The 20,776-nt window shown below is 37.6% G+C and overlaps 1 protein-coding gene across 2 annotated transcripts in view; it reads right to left on the bottom strand.

The window, feature by feature from the left end:
* Positions 1–20,776, bottom strand: part of SLC4A4 (solute carrier family 4 member 4) — a 345,490-nt gene that overhangs the window by 21,964 nt on the left and 302,750 nt on the right. For both annotated transcript variants that reach the window (XM_036264545.1, XM_036264537.1), the window contains 2 exons: positions 10,149–10,262; positions 8,233–8,394 (listed from right to left, as the gene is read on the bottom strand). In XM_036264545.1, coding sequence (XP_036120438.1) covers positions 8,233–8,394; positions 10,149–10,262 — 276 coding nt within the window. The remainder of the gene's footprint in view (positions 1–8,232; positions 8,395–10,148; positions 10,263–20,776) is intronic.

The following is a 20,776-nucleotide window of genomic DNA, read 5'->3' as shown; positions in this document are numbered from 1 at the left end:
TCATTAAATAGTGACTAATGAGATAATTGTCATGATATATCTGGGGGTTCAATCATGCATCCTTTCAACAAATACTGACTACAAATTTATTAATAGGCATAGTCCTAGGTGTTGATGACATATTGGAGAAAACAGCCAAAGATTCCTGCACTCATGGAGTTTCCATTCTACTGAGGGAGACAACAATAAACAACATAAATAAGTAAATGGCACTGTATCTTAAACAGTAAAACGCACTAAGGGGAACCATAAGATCTTGGACTCATACACTGAGTATACATGGGAAGTCACTGGAGGGTTTTAAATGGAAGAGTGACATGATTTGCTTATGTTTTAAGCACTATGGTTGTTGTGTTAAGAACAGACTGAAGCAGTGTGGCTCAGTGGTTGAGCATCAACCCATGCACCAAGAGGTCACCGGTTTAATTCCCGGCAGGGCACATGCCCAGGTTGTGGACCAAATCCCCAGTGGCGGGCATGCAGGAGGCAGCCAGTCGATGTTCTCTCTCATCAATGTTTCTATCTCTCTCTCCTTCTCCCTTCCTCTCTCTCTTTAAAAAAAAATTAAAAAGTACACACTAGCCAGATCAATGGGTCAAACAAATAGCTGTTGCGGAAAAGTCCATACATGGTACCCCAAGCTATGCTTTCTTAAAGTCTTTCAACTAAAAGAAGTTTGAGTTAAATATCCTGGAAACTAGCAAAAAGGTAGAACATAATACCAAACAGGGTAGTATGAGGATTTTACAAAGTAAAATACAAAGGTAACTGCAAAAGCACGAGAATAAATAAAAGTTCTGAGACAAAATAATAGATAATTACTCTGTGCCTCTTGACATCATTCCTTTCAAAAAGTCTTCCTTTACCTCAACTAGACTAAGACAATAAGTTAGAATAATTTTATCTTCAACATCCAACATATATGTTCCATGCATAGCAAGGACTCAATAAATGCTTGAAAGGTTAAGTATGTCCTTTAAAGTTTAAAAAGTCTTTGTCTTTATGAATATAAATCCAAAGGATGTTCTACTTTCTAAAACTGGAGATTATTTTAAGTAAAAGGATAGGAAGTGAAACTTTACTTCCTTTTGATACTATACATGCATTGTTATACAAAACAAAAGGCATTTAGGAATATATCCACCGATATAAAAAAAAATCTATGAGAGAAAAAGACCAGCCTAACAGTCTGAAGTTTCCATCTGGGTATAGAGTATCATTACAAAGAGGGAATAGTAGTATACACACATGCCCAGACACAGAGTAAAACATTCATGCTAGGAGCCCCCCACCACCAGGATCCAGACAATAAGGGTTTATGAGGACACGGAGGACCATGACATAGTTCTTTCCATGAAGGGGCTCATAATAGGATGAGGGGACTCAGATCTGTACACAAATTACAATTCAATCCAAATACACACTCGACGAAGTTTGAAAAAGATACCTAAAAGTATTGAAGATTAAGTGTTTAACTATGTCTAGAAAGAACTCACAAAAACTCCCTGCAGTGATGACACCTAAAAGGAATTTGAATAATCTCAGCACTCACTGTAAGAACTGGAGATGGGATGGTGTGTTTTAGTCATCATCCATCTCAGAGTGCAACAACTCTGAGAACCATATGGCCCAAGATAACAAAATTCTTCAATGCATATTTACTGAGTCTTCCATATGGAAATCATGTGATGAGCCCACGAGAGCTGAAAACAGGACTAAAACTTCATTTAAAAATGTGTTGGCCCAGAAAAGAATATAAGGTAATCACACAAAATTACTACCTTGCGAGACACAGTATGACCAGTGCCACAGAGTCATACAAACTTACTAAGAGCAAAAACAAAACCAATAGAAATTACATTGGGAATAAAGGCTATCCTAACAAAATTTCATATTTGGAGGATCTTAATGGATGGTGAGGATTTTGAGAAGTCATCACCGAGGAGTGGAGAGTAGAATAACTAGCAGAAGAAACCACCAGACTTGAAGAGAAACCAACAATTCATTTGACCACAGCATTGTATGGTATGTGAAGAGAATCATTTTAAATTTTGGTTGAGATCATATCACAAAGAGACTTAAATCCCAGCCTAAAGCAATTTGATATTCTTCAAAGGGCAAAGATTTAGAGGCCAACGTGTAAAGGTTTAGAAATTTAGGAGTGACATATAAGAACAACACTTTTAAAAAAAATCACTGGCTTTTGGAATGAAGCAAGAGAGATTAGTTATTAACTCATGGCTAAAGAAGTAGAATAGTCTAGACATGAAAAAAAAGGATCTAAGGTTTGCCTCAGCCAGTGTGTTCAGTAGTTAGAGTGTTGGCCTGTGCACTGAAGGGTCTTGGGTTTGATTCTCAGTCAAGGGCATGTACCTGGGTTGCAGGTTTGATCCCCGGTTCTGGTCAGGGTGCATGCAAAGGCAAGCAATCAATGTGTCTCTCTCACATTGATGTTTCTCTCTCTCCTTCCCTTCCACGTTCTCTAAAGATCAATGGAAAAAATATCCTCAGGTGAGGACTAAAAAATAAAAATAAAAAAGATCTAAGGTTTGATAGCAGGAATAAAAAGAAAAAATGGGCCCTGGCCAGTTTGGCTCAGCGGTTAGAGCATCGGCCCGTGGACCAGAGAGTCCCGGGTTCGGTTCATGCTAAGGGCATGTATCTTGGTTGTGGTTCATCCCCAGCCCAGGTTGGGGTTGTGTGGGTGGCAACCACTCAATGTGTCTCACATCGATGTTTCTCTCTCTTTCTTCCTCTGTCCCTCCCTCCCATTCTATCTGAAGATAAATGCAAAAAAAAAAAAAAAAGTCCTCGAGGATAAAAAAAAAAAAAAGAAAGCAAGGCAGATTTTGGAGTTATCCAAGAAAACACACTCAAATTAAGGGTTTTACCATGGAGAATATCAGACAAAATTTATTGCTACAACCACCTAATATCTATACACCTATCCTAAACTATTTCTCCCTCCCACATCCTATCTATAACACTTAAAATCACTTTCCTTGAGAGAAGTATCCTCGGCTCTGTGGTCTGATGTTCAGATACTCTTCCTGCCTCTGCAATTACCTTGGATAAGGTATGACCTTGCGGAACCTGGTTTGCTTTTGAGCACTCTGCAGGGATAACGTGGGAAAAAACTAACCGAAGTGATGGCCAAAAAAAAAGCCAAGTGCCCTGGCGTTCCTACATCAATACAGAGCTGTGCGGCAGAGTGGAAAGGTGGATCCCATCCCAAATAGAGCAGCCAGCCAGCCAGCGCCACTTGACACAGAGCCAAAGCAAATGCCACCCAAAACCATGCTGCTTGTAATATCACAATGTGTCCATCTCTCTCACTGTTTCAGGTTTCTCTTTGGACTCAATTTCACAGCAGTCAGGGCTCTTTATAATTTTAGACAAAATCTCCAATTTTCGCATTCCTCGCCTAACAAAATGTGAACAAAACAATATCCAGAGTGAAAAGCCTTTAATTCATGATGAAATCCCCACTAGTACCATCAGATTTGTGTCAAAAAACTGGCACTTATTCTGTAACTGTTATCCTTCAAAGGAATGACTTCAAATAAGCAATTCCGAAAGTAATGAAAACTTATTTTTTATATAATACTCAACTCCTATTTTAAGAGGTAAATCCTAATATGCCTTGATTTTCCAATGTTTTCTATAGGTAACAGGAGTTTTAAAAATTCTATGTTTTATCAATCCTAAATTTGCTAAATTCAAAATTCTAAATTTTATTAATAAGAAAACTTAAGCAAAATAAAAATAGGTGTTCACCTCCAAAGATACACAGAAAATGTGGCCAACAAAACTAAACTAAATATCAAAACTAAAAATATGTTTCCAAATGTTTTTCAGAATAAAATAAATTAGCCAATATCCCTTTTCAGTCTTTCAAACTAAATCAACACTGAAACGCCTCCTAGTACAGAACATCTAAAGATGCTTGACCAAATACAGAAAATATCGTATACAAATCATGGCTTATCAGACAGAAGGTAAGAGATCAACTGGACACAAAAAGCAATGGCAACAAGAAGGAGTAAATCTACAGAGTCAGTAAGCCCTGGAGCCTAAGCCTGCCCTGAGAGAGCATGCGAGTCCTTGAGGGGTTAAGGCCTAGATTAGAACAACCTTCTGAACTCTATGGACAGATCAATCCTAGGGATAGTGGATAAAGGTATAGATAGGAGACACCTCCTGAAATAAAACGAAGACACAGCACACTAAGTTGGTTAACTAGGAAAAAAAAAAAAAAAACCCACAAACACCCTACAGAGAAAGTCAATGGGAACACACGCCTCTCTTGGCCTTTCCACTAGATCTAATGCCATTAGGGGAAAAAAAAGTCATCTCCAAAGATATTCCCAACCATAAACAGACAACCGGGGTTGGGGCTGAAATTCATATTTACTCTGTGGTCTGGAAAACCTTCAGCCAAAAATGTAGTACAAGTTCCTAGCTTTCTATGAATAAGTCTTGCAACCCCACCCTCAAAAAACTTGTAGATATAGATATAAGATATTAAAATTATATGGCATCAAGCTTCTAGATGCAATGACCGATTTAAAATACAGAAGACAAAAGAACATGCTAAATGGAGGCAATTGCCAAGATCTATGCTAGTTCTTCAGCACAAATGTGCAGATTGTACTTTCCAAAAATTGATGGAAAAATATCTGTCCTACATATCTTTTTTACAATGTAAAGTTGACATTCCTTTATCAAATAGTAGAATCCTTCACCCCCTTGAACGGTGGCCGGCTCTATGATTATTTTGATCAATCAACTATAGCAAAGTACAGAAGTAGAGCTATGTCAGCTGCAGGTATAACTATGAAATGGTCTAGTATCTCCCACTACTTAATTCTTGGAAGTCAGCTGCCACGTAACAAGTACAAATAACCCAAGAATGCCATGCTGTGAGAAGTGTAAGCCACACAGAAAGGCCCCAGAGAATAAGATGCCGTGTGATGAGAGAGGGAGAGACAGACAGGAACTTGTGCCAAGGAATATCAGGGTATTAGACGTGTGGGTTGTGTGTTAAGTGAAGAAGCCAATTTGGACAATTAGCCCAGTCCAGCCTTCAGATGGCATCTGCCCTGGACATTATTTAACTGCAACTGCAGAGACACCTCAAACAAGAAGTATCCATCAGAGTCCTGCCAATACAAAGAAATCCAACAGATGTAATAAATTGTTGTTTTAAGTCGCATGTGGACAAAAAAAAAAAAAAAATGGGCTCTGTAATAAATATAACCAAAAGTAACCTCAGAGGGGGATTTGATCATAAATTCCTAACTGGGCAGATCATGGTGGGTAGTCATGCCTCAGGCATATAACTTCTTTAGTGAAAGGTTTATCTTCGCCTAAGTAGACATCTAGGTTAACAGACCTTTGAAATGTCTCTTTTTCAGATCCCTTGGAAGCCTTCAAAAGAGTTCATTATCTTGTTAACTATCCTGTAATGCAATCCCCTGTGTTTGACTCACATAAAGTCAAATAAATGCATAAAAATTCTCTATAGGTTTGGACATTCTTACGTCCACACTGCTAAGTGTTCAAGGGGCATATTATACAGCTAGAAGTAAGCAGAAAAATAACCTGGTTGTCCTCAACAAACAAATTATAAAAAAAAAGAACATCATAATTGATAAAGAAAAACAATCTATGAACTAAAATAAGTCTATAAAAGATTTAAGATAAAAATGTTTAAACTTTATTTGGATCCTGGTTTAAAAATACATATATTTTAAAGTTTATTATATTTATGATACACTCATAAATTTGAATTTTGATTGAATATTTGATGATATTAAAAAATGTTGTTAACTTCTTTTAGACTGATGATGTTGTAGTCATGGTTTTTAAAAGATATCTTTAAAAATACATACACTCTAAAAGGCACAGATAATATGAAATGCTGTGTACATTTGCTTCAAAGTGTCATAGGAAGGGGATACGATGATGAGAATTTAAATGACATAAGATTGGACATGAGTTGATAATTGTGAGAGGTGGGTGATACATATTTGAAGTTATGCCATTTTGTCTACTTCTGTATATGTTTAAAACTTTCCATAAAAAAGCTTTCCAGAATGAAAGATTTTTTATAGGAATAAATAAAAATACAGTGTTACTGAATTGGTTGAACTTTCCTATACTTCCCAGAAGCAAATAAAAACTTCTCTGAAAGGCTTAAAAAAAAAAAAGGCACTAAATACATAAAGAAGAACACCACTAGGAGTAAAAGTCTGACCAAAAAAACAAAGTTCAGAATCAAACTTTCAAATATAACATTTATACAAAATAATAAATAAAATAATGTATAAAAGAATAATAAAAAAGTTAGATACTAACAAAATTGAACATGAAGATTTGGGAAAGAATACACACAATTTCTAAATATAAAAATGTGTAATGAAACTCCAGAATAAAGCCAAAAAAGATGATAAAAGCATCCAAAATAAAAGAATGATTACTTACAAAGGAATGAGAATCACACTGACAGTTCACTTTCAAAGAAATCAGAAATAATGAAAAATAGTTTCTAAGTACGGAAAAAGTAGTTTTCAACCTAAATTATACCCAGAGAAACCACCTATCAATAATGAGGGTGAGACAAAAACACTTTCAGACCAACACAAATGGAAGGGTTCACCACCCAAAGATTCTCACAAGAGGGAATTTCAAAAGGCTGTTAAGGTCTGTGTGAGAAGTAATTCAGTCTAAAGCAGTGGTTCTCTACCTGTGGGTTACGACCCCTTTGGGGAGTGAATGACCCTTTCACAGGGGTCTCCTAAGACCATCGGAAAACACATATTTCCAATGGCAATTCATAACAGTAGCAAAATTACAGTTATGAAGTAGCAACAAAAATAATTTTATGGTTGGGGGTCACCACAACATGAGGATCTGTATTAAAGGGTTGCAGCATTAGGATGGTTGAGAACCACTGCTCTAAAGGAAAATATTCCAAAAACAAACATCTGAAATAACAGGAAAAGAGAGAGAGAGAGAGAGAGAGAGAGAGAGAGAACAAAAAACATAAATCAATAATATTAGGAATTTAAAAAAATAACATTTAGAAAAACAAAAGATGCTATTATAAACATGTCAATAAATTTGAAAATATGGAGGAAACAGAAAAAGCTAAAAAAGTGTAAGTTACTAAAATAAAATTAATGAAAACAAAATGAAATAAAGATAAATCTTGAGTGTTTTATAATCATTTAAACATTCTGATGATCAGTTTTACAAGTTCCATGCAGAAACCTCCCGGCTAGTTTTACAAGCATGGTTGATCATTCCAAAAAAAAAGATAACTGGCATGTTGCACCAAATAAAGAGAAGATTACATTCTATTTGAGAGAATGGGATAGGATAGGGGTAGAAGGAGAAAGATTCCCCAGCTGATTTATTAAGGATAGTATATGCCTGATATCAAAATTGAACAGGGACACTATAAAAAAGGAAAACTGCAGGCTAATGTCACTCTTAAACAGAGATGCAAAAATTCCCCACTCCCCAAATATATATATATATGCATACCAAACCAAACTATGTATAAAAAAAGAAACTAGATTCTACCAGGTTGCAAGGTAGCTTCAACAACAGAAAAGCTTTTACTATAACTCACCTGATCAACCAATTAAAGAAGAAAACCCACATTTTTATCTCAATGGTTTCTTTTTTAAATTTTAAATTAATTTTTTTATTAACATTGGTTAATAAAATTATATAGGTTCCAAGTGTATAATTCTATGATATATTACATCATGTGTTTATCACCCAAAGTCAAATCTCCCTGTCACGGTATATTTGACTCCCTTTACCCTTCATTACCTCCCCCTCCTCCCCCTTTCCTTCTGGCAACCACCATACTGTTGTTTGTCTATGAATCTCAACAGTCTCAGAAAAAGTATTTGTCATTGTCTTCATTAAAGACAATTACCACATTAAAATCAGATGTAGGATGACTGTGGCTAAGTGGTAAAGAGTTTATATTGCTGTCTTCGGTGGCTAAGGAAATACAATGTGAAATAACTTTTGCCGATTTAAATGCAATCCTTCTCGAGTGTTATATAGATGTGTCAACACAAGGTGATCCTATGACTCTGCCAAGTCTTAAAGAACATTGGCTATAACTCCCAATAAAACCATCTAAATTTTGAATCAATATTTATTTTCAAGTACTTCAAAGAAAGTATAACAACCATTATGAACATTTACCTTCAGTTTATGTTCCTTCCTGTTTACAATCACAGCTGTGATTTGCTGGTCCATGAAAATCAGAATGGTGACCAACAACGCGGGGATAGCAGCTGCCAGGTACACCCACCAGGGGTTTCCTCCAAATGGTGGGACAAACCAACCGCGGTTTGGACTTGTTGGCTTGAGGAAGAGAGAAAACAATCAATATTAATACATACTACTTGGTGAAAAATCAGTGGGGAGATACACTTTTATTTTTGGAGAGCCAACACAATGAAAAATGGAAAGAGATTTACTGACAGATCAGACAAAGATTATTCACCAAAAGTTTCCTAACGGAGTTTATTTTTAAGGCAATATTTTAAATGAAGGAGACTAAGAATATAGGTCGGGTGGAAAAAATGATCTAAGATAAGGACTCAACATGGAAGAAAGTAATTCAAATTTAAGGGCTGGCCATAAGAAAAACCCAGATGTAATATTCAGTAGTCACAGGCAAGAAATTACAAAACTACCATGAACTTTGTTCATGGACCTTAGCAATTATACTGAAGTTGTTTCTAATACTGCCAAACTGTAATCATTTCATAATATAATATATAAAAAGCCACAAATATTTTTATATGTTATACTCAAACTTATTTGAACACTCTGGTGTTTCTTATTTTATATATGATAACTAACCCAGAATAACTAGTAAAATCCTCAGAAATATCACAGCAAATAAAAAATACAGTTATTCTTCTAGTTCCCAATCTATCCTGTCAGCAGATCATACAACTTTACTACTACAAAAAATTTCCTAGCCTTTTTTTTATAACTTTAAACAATGCAAATAAACAAAAATAAAATCCTATCTATGAATCATTTCCTCCATGTTTACTATTACAAAAGTCTCACTTCTCCTCTGAAGATATTTCTGTTTTTTCACCTCAGCTTGCTTATAACTCCATCACTGGATCCATCCACACTTGACTACCTTTACCATACTGTGACCATGTAAAGAAAGAAACTTTGTCTTGATCATCAATGTATTACAAATATCCAGAATAGGGCCTGGCTCAAAGCACACATCCAGGAAATAATGGTGTAAATGAACTAATGATTAAATGCATGAGAACTTATCTTTGCTAATGAATATGTGATGGCAGAGATAATGCAAAAATATTCCGTTTGCTATAACACAGATATCCCTTGCTCAGTGAGTAGTTATTAAGCTAAAACATCAGTTAATTCAGTTTTTCTTAGCAATTATATGGTCTCCATGATGGAGAGAGGGGTTAGGAGTGTTCTAGAAAATAGGTAAAAACTGTATAATGAAAACTTAGGTATGGATATTTAAGAACGACTGAAATATAAATTTTAGCCATTGGGCCTACACATACCAACATGTTTATAAAATGAAATAATTCCTATGTCTTCTTTGTAATAATTAAAATGCATATTGCATTTTATGTGTATATACGGCAGGTAGTTTGGTAGCAGGAAAAGAGCATTGAATTAGTAATGTAACTGTGGGCATTTTACTTAATTTTTATGAGCTTAAACATCAACTTCATAAAATCAGGATGACGGTAGTTACATTGCCTCCTAGAATTACTTTATGGATCAAAGTGATAAGCTGCATGAAAATACTTTGGATATTTTAAAATACTCTAAAAGTATAAAGCAGAGTTTATAATGTTATTATAAGGTATTTTTTCAATAAAAATCAATATAATGTGAACCTTGCATTTGATCCCATTCAGGTGCTCGATGTTAATAAAGAAACAGACAAAATGTATACATGCACTTAGCAAGAGAGTATTTTTGAAATTTGTGGAGAAATGGATAATTGGACAAAACTAACAAGGAGAGATACGACAAACTAGAATAGAGGAAAGGAAAGAAAAACAAAGAGTTCCAGGAATGACCAAAAACAGAAGTTCACCTACCTTGAACTCACTTGGCACAATTAGTTTTGGAGTATCCACACCTACCAGGGCATCTATTACACAAAAGATGAGAATGGACAAGATAATGGCAAAATCACTGATCAGTTTTCTTGCCTGGAAAAATAAAAAAGAAACCAGGGACTGTTTAGCACTGGATACATACATTTGCCTGTGTTTGAACAGAATGAAGAATTCTGTTTTTGCTAACAGTTGAGAGTAATAGCTTCATCAACAAATGAAAGGAGGTATCACATTGCAAAGAGATTATTATTATTTTTTATTGTTTTGTATCATTTTCTCACCTGGCCAGTAATAATCTAATCCCACAGTATGTGTGGATGCAGGGGAGGAAATCAAAGGTAATATATCCCTGAAATACTGTATAAACACTTTTCCTGTATGCAGCACGAAGAGACCTGGATAAGGATGAAATCTCAGAGCATATTATAAAAATCTGCACAAAAACATAGATAAGTTCCAGTCCACTGAGTGGACTCAAGACCTCAGAGAACTATAAAATGACGGCAGATGGAAATTTGATGGCTTCACTAACTTTTAAGAAGAAAATACTTTTCACTCTAAATTAGTCCTTAAAATCTCCTATATATGAAGTATCTGTTCTCTACTATTTCTTAAGTGGGATTGTCGTTAATCAACAAACTCCAAACTCCCTAAGTACCTGCCAAAGGTCAAGACAGCATTAAACCCAAATCTTTCCAATGGAGTGGGTGCCGAATGGCCATTTCTAAGTCAGTAGGGGAGCGTAGGATTATTCAGTAGCTTGACTGTTGCTCTGCAGTGTTTAGTGGCACAGACAACAGCAGCCTCAGAGCATTACTGGAGCAAAGACACCCAAGTTTCCCTATAAGGTATGTACATATGGTAGTGCATAATCTGATCATTCAACAAGAACTTGGTACCCAATGCTTTGCTTGGCACTAGGAACATCACAGTGAACAAAGCAGACACAATCCACGTCCTCATGGAGCTCACACTGAAGTCAGACACAAGGAAGCCTGCTCCTAAACCACAGTTGACTGAGCAGTTATCAAGTTATCTCAGGGTGAGCAGTCAGCTTTCTGCTGCTGCCAGACGAAGAAGATCACTGATGGGCTGAGAGGCTGCACAGTTCTCAGGAGACAGGGTCTTTCAAAAGAGCAGCAGGCACCTGGCCAGTGTGGCTCAGTGGACTGAGCATTGGCCCATGGACTGAGAGGTCCCGGTTTGATTCCTAGTCTGGGCATGTGCCTGGGTTTTGGGCTTGATCCCCAGTAGGGTGTATGCAGGAGGCAGCCGATAGATGTTTCTCTCTCACATCGATGTTTCTATCTCTCTCCCTTCCTCTCTCTCTAAAAAATCAATGAAAACATATTTTTAAAAAAAGAGCAGCAGGACTATTGCAGTCATGTGTTCAATGGAAACCGAAGTGAAGAATGAAATTTCTCCATGATGTGGGTACACTGAAGGCGGTGGCAGGGCTCAATTCTTGACCATTACCAGGTGACAGAAGCCTTGGTACTAACTAGCAGCAGGATCACAGAGGGCCCTTTTGGCCAGAAGTTCCTGTCCCTCTTGGAGAGCTGGGTTCTGCTAGGTTTAGCTTTCTTACGGAGTACACACAGAGGAGCAGAAAGCCAGCTATGGGACCGTTCTGGGCAAGTTAACACCCATCACACACAATAATTTCAAGCACAAATAGATGGCATGGATCAATCTGGGGAGAAAATATGGAATATGGTACAGTGGTGAGAAGCGGTTTCGTACAGTTACCTGGGCTAGAACTCCAGAACCATGATTTCCTATCTGTAAATACCCTTTCTTACCACCAGTGACTCACCTGTAAAATGTAGCCACAATAATCCCTAAAGAATTCATTGGTTTGCTCTCAGAATTAAATAGGATAAGCCATGGTAGTTAGTGCTTAACCTAGTACCTGGAATAAAATACGCCCCCTAATACATGTTAACTATTGAATTTTCAAGTTCCACAAGGCCTCTTTGGCTGCAAACACCACAGGAATAACTAAATAATCCAATGTCAGGAAGTCTTTGAAAGGAATCTTCAAATACAAGAAATAAGAAATAAAAGCCCAGTAATAACATGGAACTGCCACTCAGAGCTAATTTCAACAGAAAGAACACGTTTCCTAGGGACTCGATACTGGAGAACACTCCCATTTCTTTTCTCTCTCTGTTTTTTCAATCAATCAACCGTATTTGTTAGCACAGCCTTAGACTTCCAGAACCGAGGAGACAGGTGAGAGAGGTCCATATACCTCCCTTGTCACAACTCCCACTGTTAACACCATGCATTAGTGTGGTCAATTTGGAAAACACCTGTTTCTTAAATTGTGTGCAAGTAAGACAGAGAGAGAGTTGAGGATGATCTGGAAAAGAGGGTCGTGTGAAGCGGTTTAGGGAAGAATTAGGATGTTACAACAACCTCTCTGGTCCAGCAGGTTATAAGTCACTGGAATAACAGAAGTCGTTGTGAAGACCAAAAAAAAAAGTTCTCTTTTCTTTATCACCCTCTTAATCCTTACCCAGTAAATCCAACTTCTTGACAACTCAGGTATACTAGATGTTTAAAAAGTTGTTATTAAAAAGACAGTGCTCTTTCTTTTTTTTCTTAAAGAAGGCATTCTCAGCTTTCCATAAACTGAACACGGAAGCTCCAAACCTCCTCTTTTCAGCAGCTTTTTTCCATCCTAATTAATGGCAGTTTGTTTTTTCTTAGCGCTTAGGCCAAAAATTTTGGACAAGCCACGTGACTCTTCCCGTTTTCTCACATCCTACACCTAACAGGCCAGCAAATTACCTTCAAAATACATCCAGGATCCTGCTACTTCTCCCCACCCCCACTGTTATGACACCTTTGTCTAAGCCACCTCTTTACTTCATGGGGCTTCCTGCACTGGCTTCCTAACTCATCCTCTGCTTCTCACTCGCCCGCCTTCAGCACAGTCAGGCCATCACCCAACACAATCATGCTGAAATCTGGCAGGTGAGGTGGTAGGCAGAACAACGCCCCGTAAAGATGTCCATGCACTTAATTCCCAGAACCTATGAATATGTATGTTACATGACTAGGGAGAATTAAGGTTGCAGATAGCATTAAGTCTGCTAAGCAGCTGACCTTGAGATTGGAGAAATGGTCTGGTACTGTCGTGGTGGGCCCTCGGGCGCTTACCCGCGACAGGGGGAAGCAGGAGAGTCGGTGTCAGAGGGACGCAAGGTGATAAAGACTTGACGGCCACGGTTGGCTTTGAAGAGGGAGGAAAGGGGCATGAGCCAAGAAACCGGGCAGTCTCCAGGAGTCAGAGAAGGCAAGGAAACACATTCTCCACCAGAGCTTTCAGAAAGAACACGGCCCTGCCAACACCCTGATGCTAGCCCACTGAGACCCTCGTCAGACTTCTGACCCACAGATCTCAAGACAATACTTTTGTGTTGTTTTCAATCATCACTTTTGTAGTAATTTGATATTGCAGCCATGGGAAACTGATACCTAATATAAATCAATACACAGTTGATCTATTTTAGTATAGTTACTACTTTCCCAAATTTATATATCGATATATAAACCTGAGAGAGCCCCTCGAAAATGGTATCTTGTCAAGTGTGGCACTACTGAATTCTAAGTATAAAAGTAGCTCAGCCCTGGCCGGTTTGGTTCAGCGGTTAGAGCGTAGGCCTGCGGTCCTGAGAGACCCGGGTTCGGTTCCCGCTAAGGGCGCGTACCTCGGTTGCAGTTTGTCCCCGGCCCTGGTCGGTTGTGCGGGTGGCAGCCACTCGATGTGTCCCTTTCACGTCGATGTTTCTCTCTCTCTCTGTTCCTCTCTCTCCCTCCCGCTCTACCTGAACAAAAAATGGAAAAATGTCCTCGGGTGAGGAAAAAAAAAAAAAAAGTAGCTCATAGGTCAAATGCTAATAAACTTCAGGATTACATTTCTTATAATTATTTGGGGGGGCTACTCGGTTTTGCTTATAATAATATTGTCTAACCTCATTAAAAAGCACAGCCAGGGTGATATGTTCTGTATAATAGACTTCTATTTCCCCTTCCTTCCCCTTAAATTGTACAGTTCAGGTACTTCTGGAGAGTGTTTATTGTAAGACATTCATTTCTAAGATGCTGGGTCCCATTTAAACTTCATAGTCAAGGAAATTGATTTTTCCCAGGACACTTTTGTATTCAACTCTAAATCCTCTAATTAGAGAAGGCAGGCAGGGGTGCTGTTTCAGCAGACTCTTCAGGTCCTGCCCTACACCAAAAAGGACGTGTAATTTGAACGAAGCAGAACTGACAGCAGAACTAGAAAGTGCCCCAAGTGTCCAGCGCGGAGTGCACGGAGCTTCTCGATACACGCGAGGCCTGTGTGATCGAAGCTGTGAGTCTGGCTTCAAGGAAACCGAAGGAAATAAGAATCGCTCTCTTTGAGCCCTTCTCATTTCCAAACACATTTAGAAAAGAAACATAAGTGAATTTCCTTTCTTTTTATTTTTTATTTTTTATTTTACCTTCCATGTTCATCAAACTCGATCTCTTTCAAACACTACAAAACAGCATCTATAGATATAGATATATAGAAATTAAGTTAGGAATGTATAGTTCCTAGTTCACCACTAGCTGTTACTGGTAATGATTAGAAGTGCCAAAGTTTTCATGAGAAAACCTGTTTGCACAAGATTTCACGCCCAATTCTGTGAATTCAGAGTCCTCGAAGCTAGCTTGGACAGACAACCTAGTTTATAGATGACTATCCAATCAAATGCTAAGTACCTCCAGGCTCAAGCTTCCATATCCCAGGAATGTAAACTATTTCAATCTAAGAAAAACACAAATTAAAATAACTCATCCCAAACACAAAAGAGCTAAAGGAGTTCATTACTACAAAACCACTATTACAAGATATGTTAAAGGGACTCCTTTAAGAAGAAAAAAAAAATTTAAATATGGATAATAACATGGCAATAATTGCATACCTATCGATAATTACTTTAAATGTAAATGTATTAAGTGCTCCAATCAAAAGAAATAGACCGAATGGAGAAGAAAACAAGTCTCATACATATATGCTGCCTACAAGAAACTCACTTCAGCCCTGGCCGGTTTGGCTCAGCGGTTAGAGCGTTGGCCTGCGGTCCGGAGAGACCCGGGTTCGGTTCCCGCTAAGGGCACGTACCTCGGTTGCAGTTTGTCCCCGGCCCTGGTCGGTCATGTGGGTGGCAGCTACTCGATGTGTTCCTTTCATATCGATGTCTCTCTCTCTCTCTCTGTTCCTCTCTCTCCCTCCCACTCTACCTGAACAAAAAGTAGAAAAATGTCCTCAGGTGAGGATAAAAAATAATAATAATAATAAATAAAAAAAGAAACTCACTTCAGATCGAAAGACACACACACAGGTCCTTTGATCATTTTTTAATTCCACTGTTCATCTTTGTTAAATTGCATGAGTGCTTTATATATTTTTAACTCCTTATCAGTGGTATCATTGGCAAATATGTTCTCCCATACAGTAGGATTGCCTTTCAGTTTATTGGTTTCTTTTGCTGTACAGAGCTTTTTATTTTGCTGTAATCCTATTTGTTTATTTTTTCCATTGTTTCTCTTACCCTAAGCAATTTATCAGTGAAAATTCTGCTACATGAGATGTCTGAGATTTTGCTGCCTATGGTTTCTTTTAGGATTTTTATGGTTTCACGACTTACATTTAACTCTTTTATCCATTTTGAATTTATTCTTGAGTATAGTGTAAGTTGGTGGTGTAGTTTCATTTGTTTGCATGTACCTTTTCAATTTTCCTAACACCATTTATTGAAGAGGCTGTCTTTACTCCATTGTATGCTCTTGCCTCCTTTGTCAAATACTAATTGAGCATAGACACTTCTTCAAAAAGGACATACAGACAGCCAAAAAATATATGAAAAATGCTCAACATCACTAATCATCAGAAAAATGCAAATTAAAATGTCAATGAGGTATCACCTCACACCTGCCAGAATGGCTGTCAACAACAAATCAACAAACAACAAGTGCTGGTGAGGATGTGGAGAAAAGGGTACCCTAATACACTGCTGGTGGGAATGCAGACTGGTGCAGCCACTATAGAAAACAGTATGGAGTTTCCTCAAAAAATTAAAAATGGAACTGCCATTTGACCCAGTGATCCTACTTCTAGGAATATATCCTAAGACTCTTGAAACACCAATCAGAAAGAATATATGTGCCCCTATGTTCATAGCAGCACTACTAACAATTGCTAAGATCTGGACACAGCCCAAGTGCCCATCAGTAGATGAGTGAATAAAAAAGCCATGGTACATTTACCCAGTAATGTACTTTTAATTTACCCAGTAATTTACCCAGGAATACTATGCAGCTGTAAAAAAAAAAGAAGGATCTCTTACCCTTTGAGACAGCGTAATACCTGGAGAGTATTATGCTAAGCTAAATGAGTTAGTCAGAGAAAGACAAATACCACATGATCTCACTTATATGTGGAATCTAATGAACAAAATAAATTGATGAACAAAATAGATCCAGAGACATGGAAGCATAGAGCAGACTAAAGAATCTCAGAGGGAAGGGGTGGGTAGGAAGAGACTAACCAAATAACTTATATCATATTTGCATAACCCATGGACACAGACAATAGTGTGGTGAAGGCCAGGGGTAGTGGTGCTGGGAGTGGGGTGAAGGGGTAAAGGGGGGATATCTGTAATACTTTCAACAATAAAAAAATTTAAAACCAAGACACACACAGATTGAAAATAAAGGAATGAAAAAAGATATTTCATGCAAATGGAAATTTTTTTAAAAGATGGGGTAGCAATACTTATATCAGAAAAAAATAGACTTTAAAACAACGGGTATAACAGACAAAAGAAGGATATTTCATATACAATAGCCAAGATCTGGAAACAACCTAAGTGTCCATCGATAAATGATTAGGGGGAAAAATGTGATACATATATACAATGAAATATTACTCATATTGCTCGGCCATAAAAGGGAATGAAATCTTAGCATTTCAACAACATGCATGGGCCTAGATGGTATTATGCTAAGTGAAATAAGTCAGAGAGAAAAAGACAAATATCATATGATTTCACATATATGTGGAATCTAAATAACAAAATAAGCGAACAATCAAAACAGAAACAAACTTATAGATACAGAGAATGAACTGATGGTTGCCAGAGGGGAGAGGGGCTGGGAGGTTGGGTGGAAAGGTGAAGGGATTGAGAAGAACAATTTGGCAGCTACAAAGTAGTAACTCAGATGTAAAGTACAGCATAAGGGATAAATATTGTAATAACTACTCATGCTGCCAAGTGGAACTAGACTTATTGGGGGGATCACTCTGTAAGTTATACACATTTATAACCACTATGCTATACATTTAAAACTAATATAATATTAAATGTCAACTGTAATAGAAAAATAGAAGATAAAGGAACTTTTAAAAAATAGATAACTCATATATTGCAAAGGCTTGCCATTAAAAATGTTTGGTGCTACAACATATGATAATTCCTATCTCCACGCATGAATGAGGTAAAGGGAAGTTTACCTCATTCAACTATGATTCTTTTATACCAGACTGGTTTTGAGCTCTTCTATTTTTGTTTACCATTTTTTTTAAGTATAAAAAGAAAACAGAGTATTTCTGTCCTCTGCAAAATTAATTACAAAATATCTCAATTAATCTAATAAAAAGCAACCAGCTTAAATAAACTACTGAAGCAAAGAAGAAACTAACAGGATTGGGGGAGAAATTCAAATAACTAGTCCGGCCAGTGTGGTTCAGTGGATTGAGCGTCCTTCCATGGATTGAGAGGTCCTGGTTTGATTCCCCTCAGGGCACATGCCCGGGTTGCAGGCTCAATCCAGCGCGCGCATGTGAGAGTATGTGTGTGTGCAGGAGGCAGCCAATCCCCCCAATTGGGGTTGTGTCGAGGCAGCCGATCAGTGTTTCTCTCTCACGTCGATGTTTCTATCTCTTTCTTTCTTCCTCTCTCTCTAAAAAATTAAAAATAAAAATAAAAAAATAATAACTATAAGCTGCTCTCTTGTTCTTGGGTAAAAATAACCTAATAAATCTATTACATCATATTCTTTATGAAGCATGCTACTGTATTAATTATTAAGACAGTGATAATCATAGAGACACCACAGTGAGAAGCTAGTTAATTCAGAGGGAAAATGAAGTTGTTCCTGTGCGGCCGCAGAGCACATTAGGTTTCACTGCGCGAGGGCTGCAGCTGCTGCTGCATTAACCGGGGGAAGGCAGTGACCCCGCAGCGTTCCCAATGGATGGAGCTCTTACAGAGACCAGCACAGCAGCAGGCACCCGGTGGGTCCTCAGTAAACATTAATTTGCGACGTCAATTCCAATCATGATTGTGGTGCTTGGAAAATGCTAAAGACAACTGTGTAAAAAAGCATTTATTGTATATAAAAAAAATAGCACGCCAGACAAATATGTGCTGTTGGCAATCATGAGAAGGCACGCCATACGAAGAAAATGTTGAAATCTGACCCCCTAGAAGCCAATGCTGTAACGTACTGTATAAGAAATGAGCACTGATATCACCACAGCAATCGTAAGACACCACACTTTGAATAGATAATACCTACTGTAATTAGAATTCAATAAAAAGAATGTCTGGTTTAGACTCCAGGATTTTGATGCTTTCTGTTCCAAGTTAAAGAGATTTAGGGAACAAAGAAGATAATTCAATTGGACGATTTATCTGGGTGGAGCTTAAAACATGCCAACAGAAATCTACAGAAAAAAAAAAAGTTTTTCCAAGCATGGGACAGAGGGGAGTAGGCCTAATGAAGGGGTACAGCAGGGATGCTGAGGAGACAGCAGCCATCACAGACCTCCTCCTCCATCCTGCCGTAAAAAGGAGCAGCGGAACAAAGAACTAAATGAGTGTGTGCCAGAGCAAACGGTCACGTCACATGGGAGATGCGATGACCCCATCTGGTCCCTATATTCTAAACTGAAACTGCAAATCTGGAGTTGATCCCGAAAAGTATAACCAGAGGAACAAGAGTCTGAACACATATCACATAAAAAACGACTGCAGGCCTCAAAAAAGTGGTGGGAAGAAACTGTCTTCAAAGATGTGAAATGCGTCATAGGAAAGAAACACTGTGTTCTGCGAGCTTCAGAGGGGCGGGGGCAGCCCGAGGACAGAGGGTAGGAAGGCAGATTTGTGTTTTTATCAGGAATGCCTCTGGAGACATGAAGCTTCTGCTCCAAGAAGCATTCAAGCAGCCCACCGATGACCACTTTTCAGAAATGAGGAGGCAACGTTGGGACAGGTGGTATTCAAAGTTGTAATACTAAAATTCAATGATTAAGGCCCAATTATCACAATGTCTTGACTCTAATGGGGTCTTCTTGTATATACCCCCCAAATCATTATAATACAGAGTTCTCAAGCTTAAAAAGATGGTTTTATAATTTATATTAAGGTACAAAAAAAAATAGTAAGTCATTTGTATGAATTAGGCAATCTGGAAATGGAGTGGGAGACCATTTTGTGTTAATGGATGGATTTCAATCCTGTGACTTTTCTGTGATGGACAAATAAGCTGAAAGTGCTTAAGACCAACAAAGTAGCACCATCAAATTACTTCTATCCATAGACTGCCTCTGTGCCAACATTAAAGCTCTCACAAAATGATTTGGGCAGTCAGTACCCCCAACCTTATTTTTCTTAGGGCTCAACTTAAGTTGACAACTTTTTTTTTGTCAAATGTCCATAAGAACTGAAGAAGTTGTAATCTTTGTGAAATGTTTACTAGAGTATGTTGTATTTAAAACTAAATATCCCTTTGTCATTGTTAAGAAAATAAATATGGAAAAGAACTTTGAATTAAAAACAAGTGACTTGGCTTTAAAAATTACTTTCGTTGGTACAAAATAACACAAGAATTTGAAAAATCTGTTTCTCCATCACTGACAGCAGTCATTTTCTGAATGAGTTTCAATGGTATGATGTGGTCTGATGTCTCTGCAATAACCAGCCAAATGTCACCGAGCATTAGTAACATTAGACATAGAATGCATGCCCGTTATTTCTTGTTTTTGTTTGCTAGTTTTTACCACTCACTAAAAGAGTTTCTGAAAGAAAAAGAAAACAGAATGGAGATGTCACCTGATTTTTATAAAGAGCTGCTTATAAACTAAACACTCCAACTTTAACAGAATTGTCATAGGCCAAAATGTCAAACAAAAATCATTTTTCCAAAAATATACGCCAACTGTGGAATTCTAGACTTTCTTGTGTTTTACATGGATAAAAACCAAATGCATCACCTAACTAAAATGCTCATTATGTTTTCAATGAAGTTTCTGAGGCCTTATATTTTTATCTCATCCATAAAATCAGTCCTCAAAGACCACTGTCAGCTTACTTAAGTCAAAAAAGGCACTGAAGTGTGACCCCACAGGAAATAATAAGCATGAATGGGGTAAAAGGACCAAAATGAGGCATTCTTATTTGAAAACCCAAAAATCTAACTTATTCAACAAATATATAAAGTTCTGACTATGTGCTAGGCCCATGAATTAACTTGTCTTTGTATCCCTACAGTCTAGGATTGTT

The sequence above is a fragment of the Molossus molossus genome, unplaced genomic scaffold, assembly GCF_014108415.1.
Source record: "Molossus molossus isolate mMolMol1 unplaced genomic scaffold, mMolMol1.p scaffold_m16_p_1, whole genome shotgun sequence".
NCBI lineage: Eukaryota > Metazoa > Chordata > Mammalia > Chiroptera > Molossidae > Molossus > Molossus molossus.
This window is presented reverse-complemented; position numbering and strand designations above follow the sequence as displayed.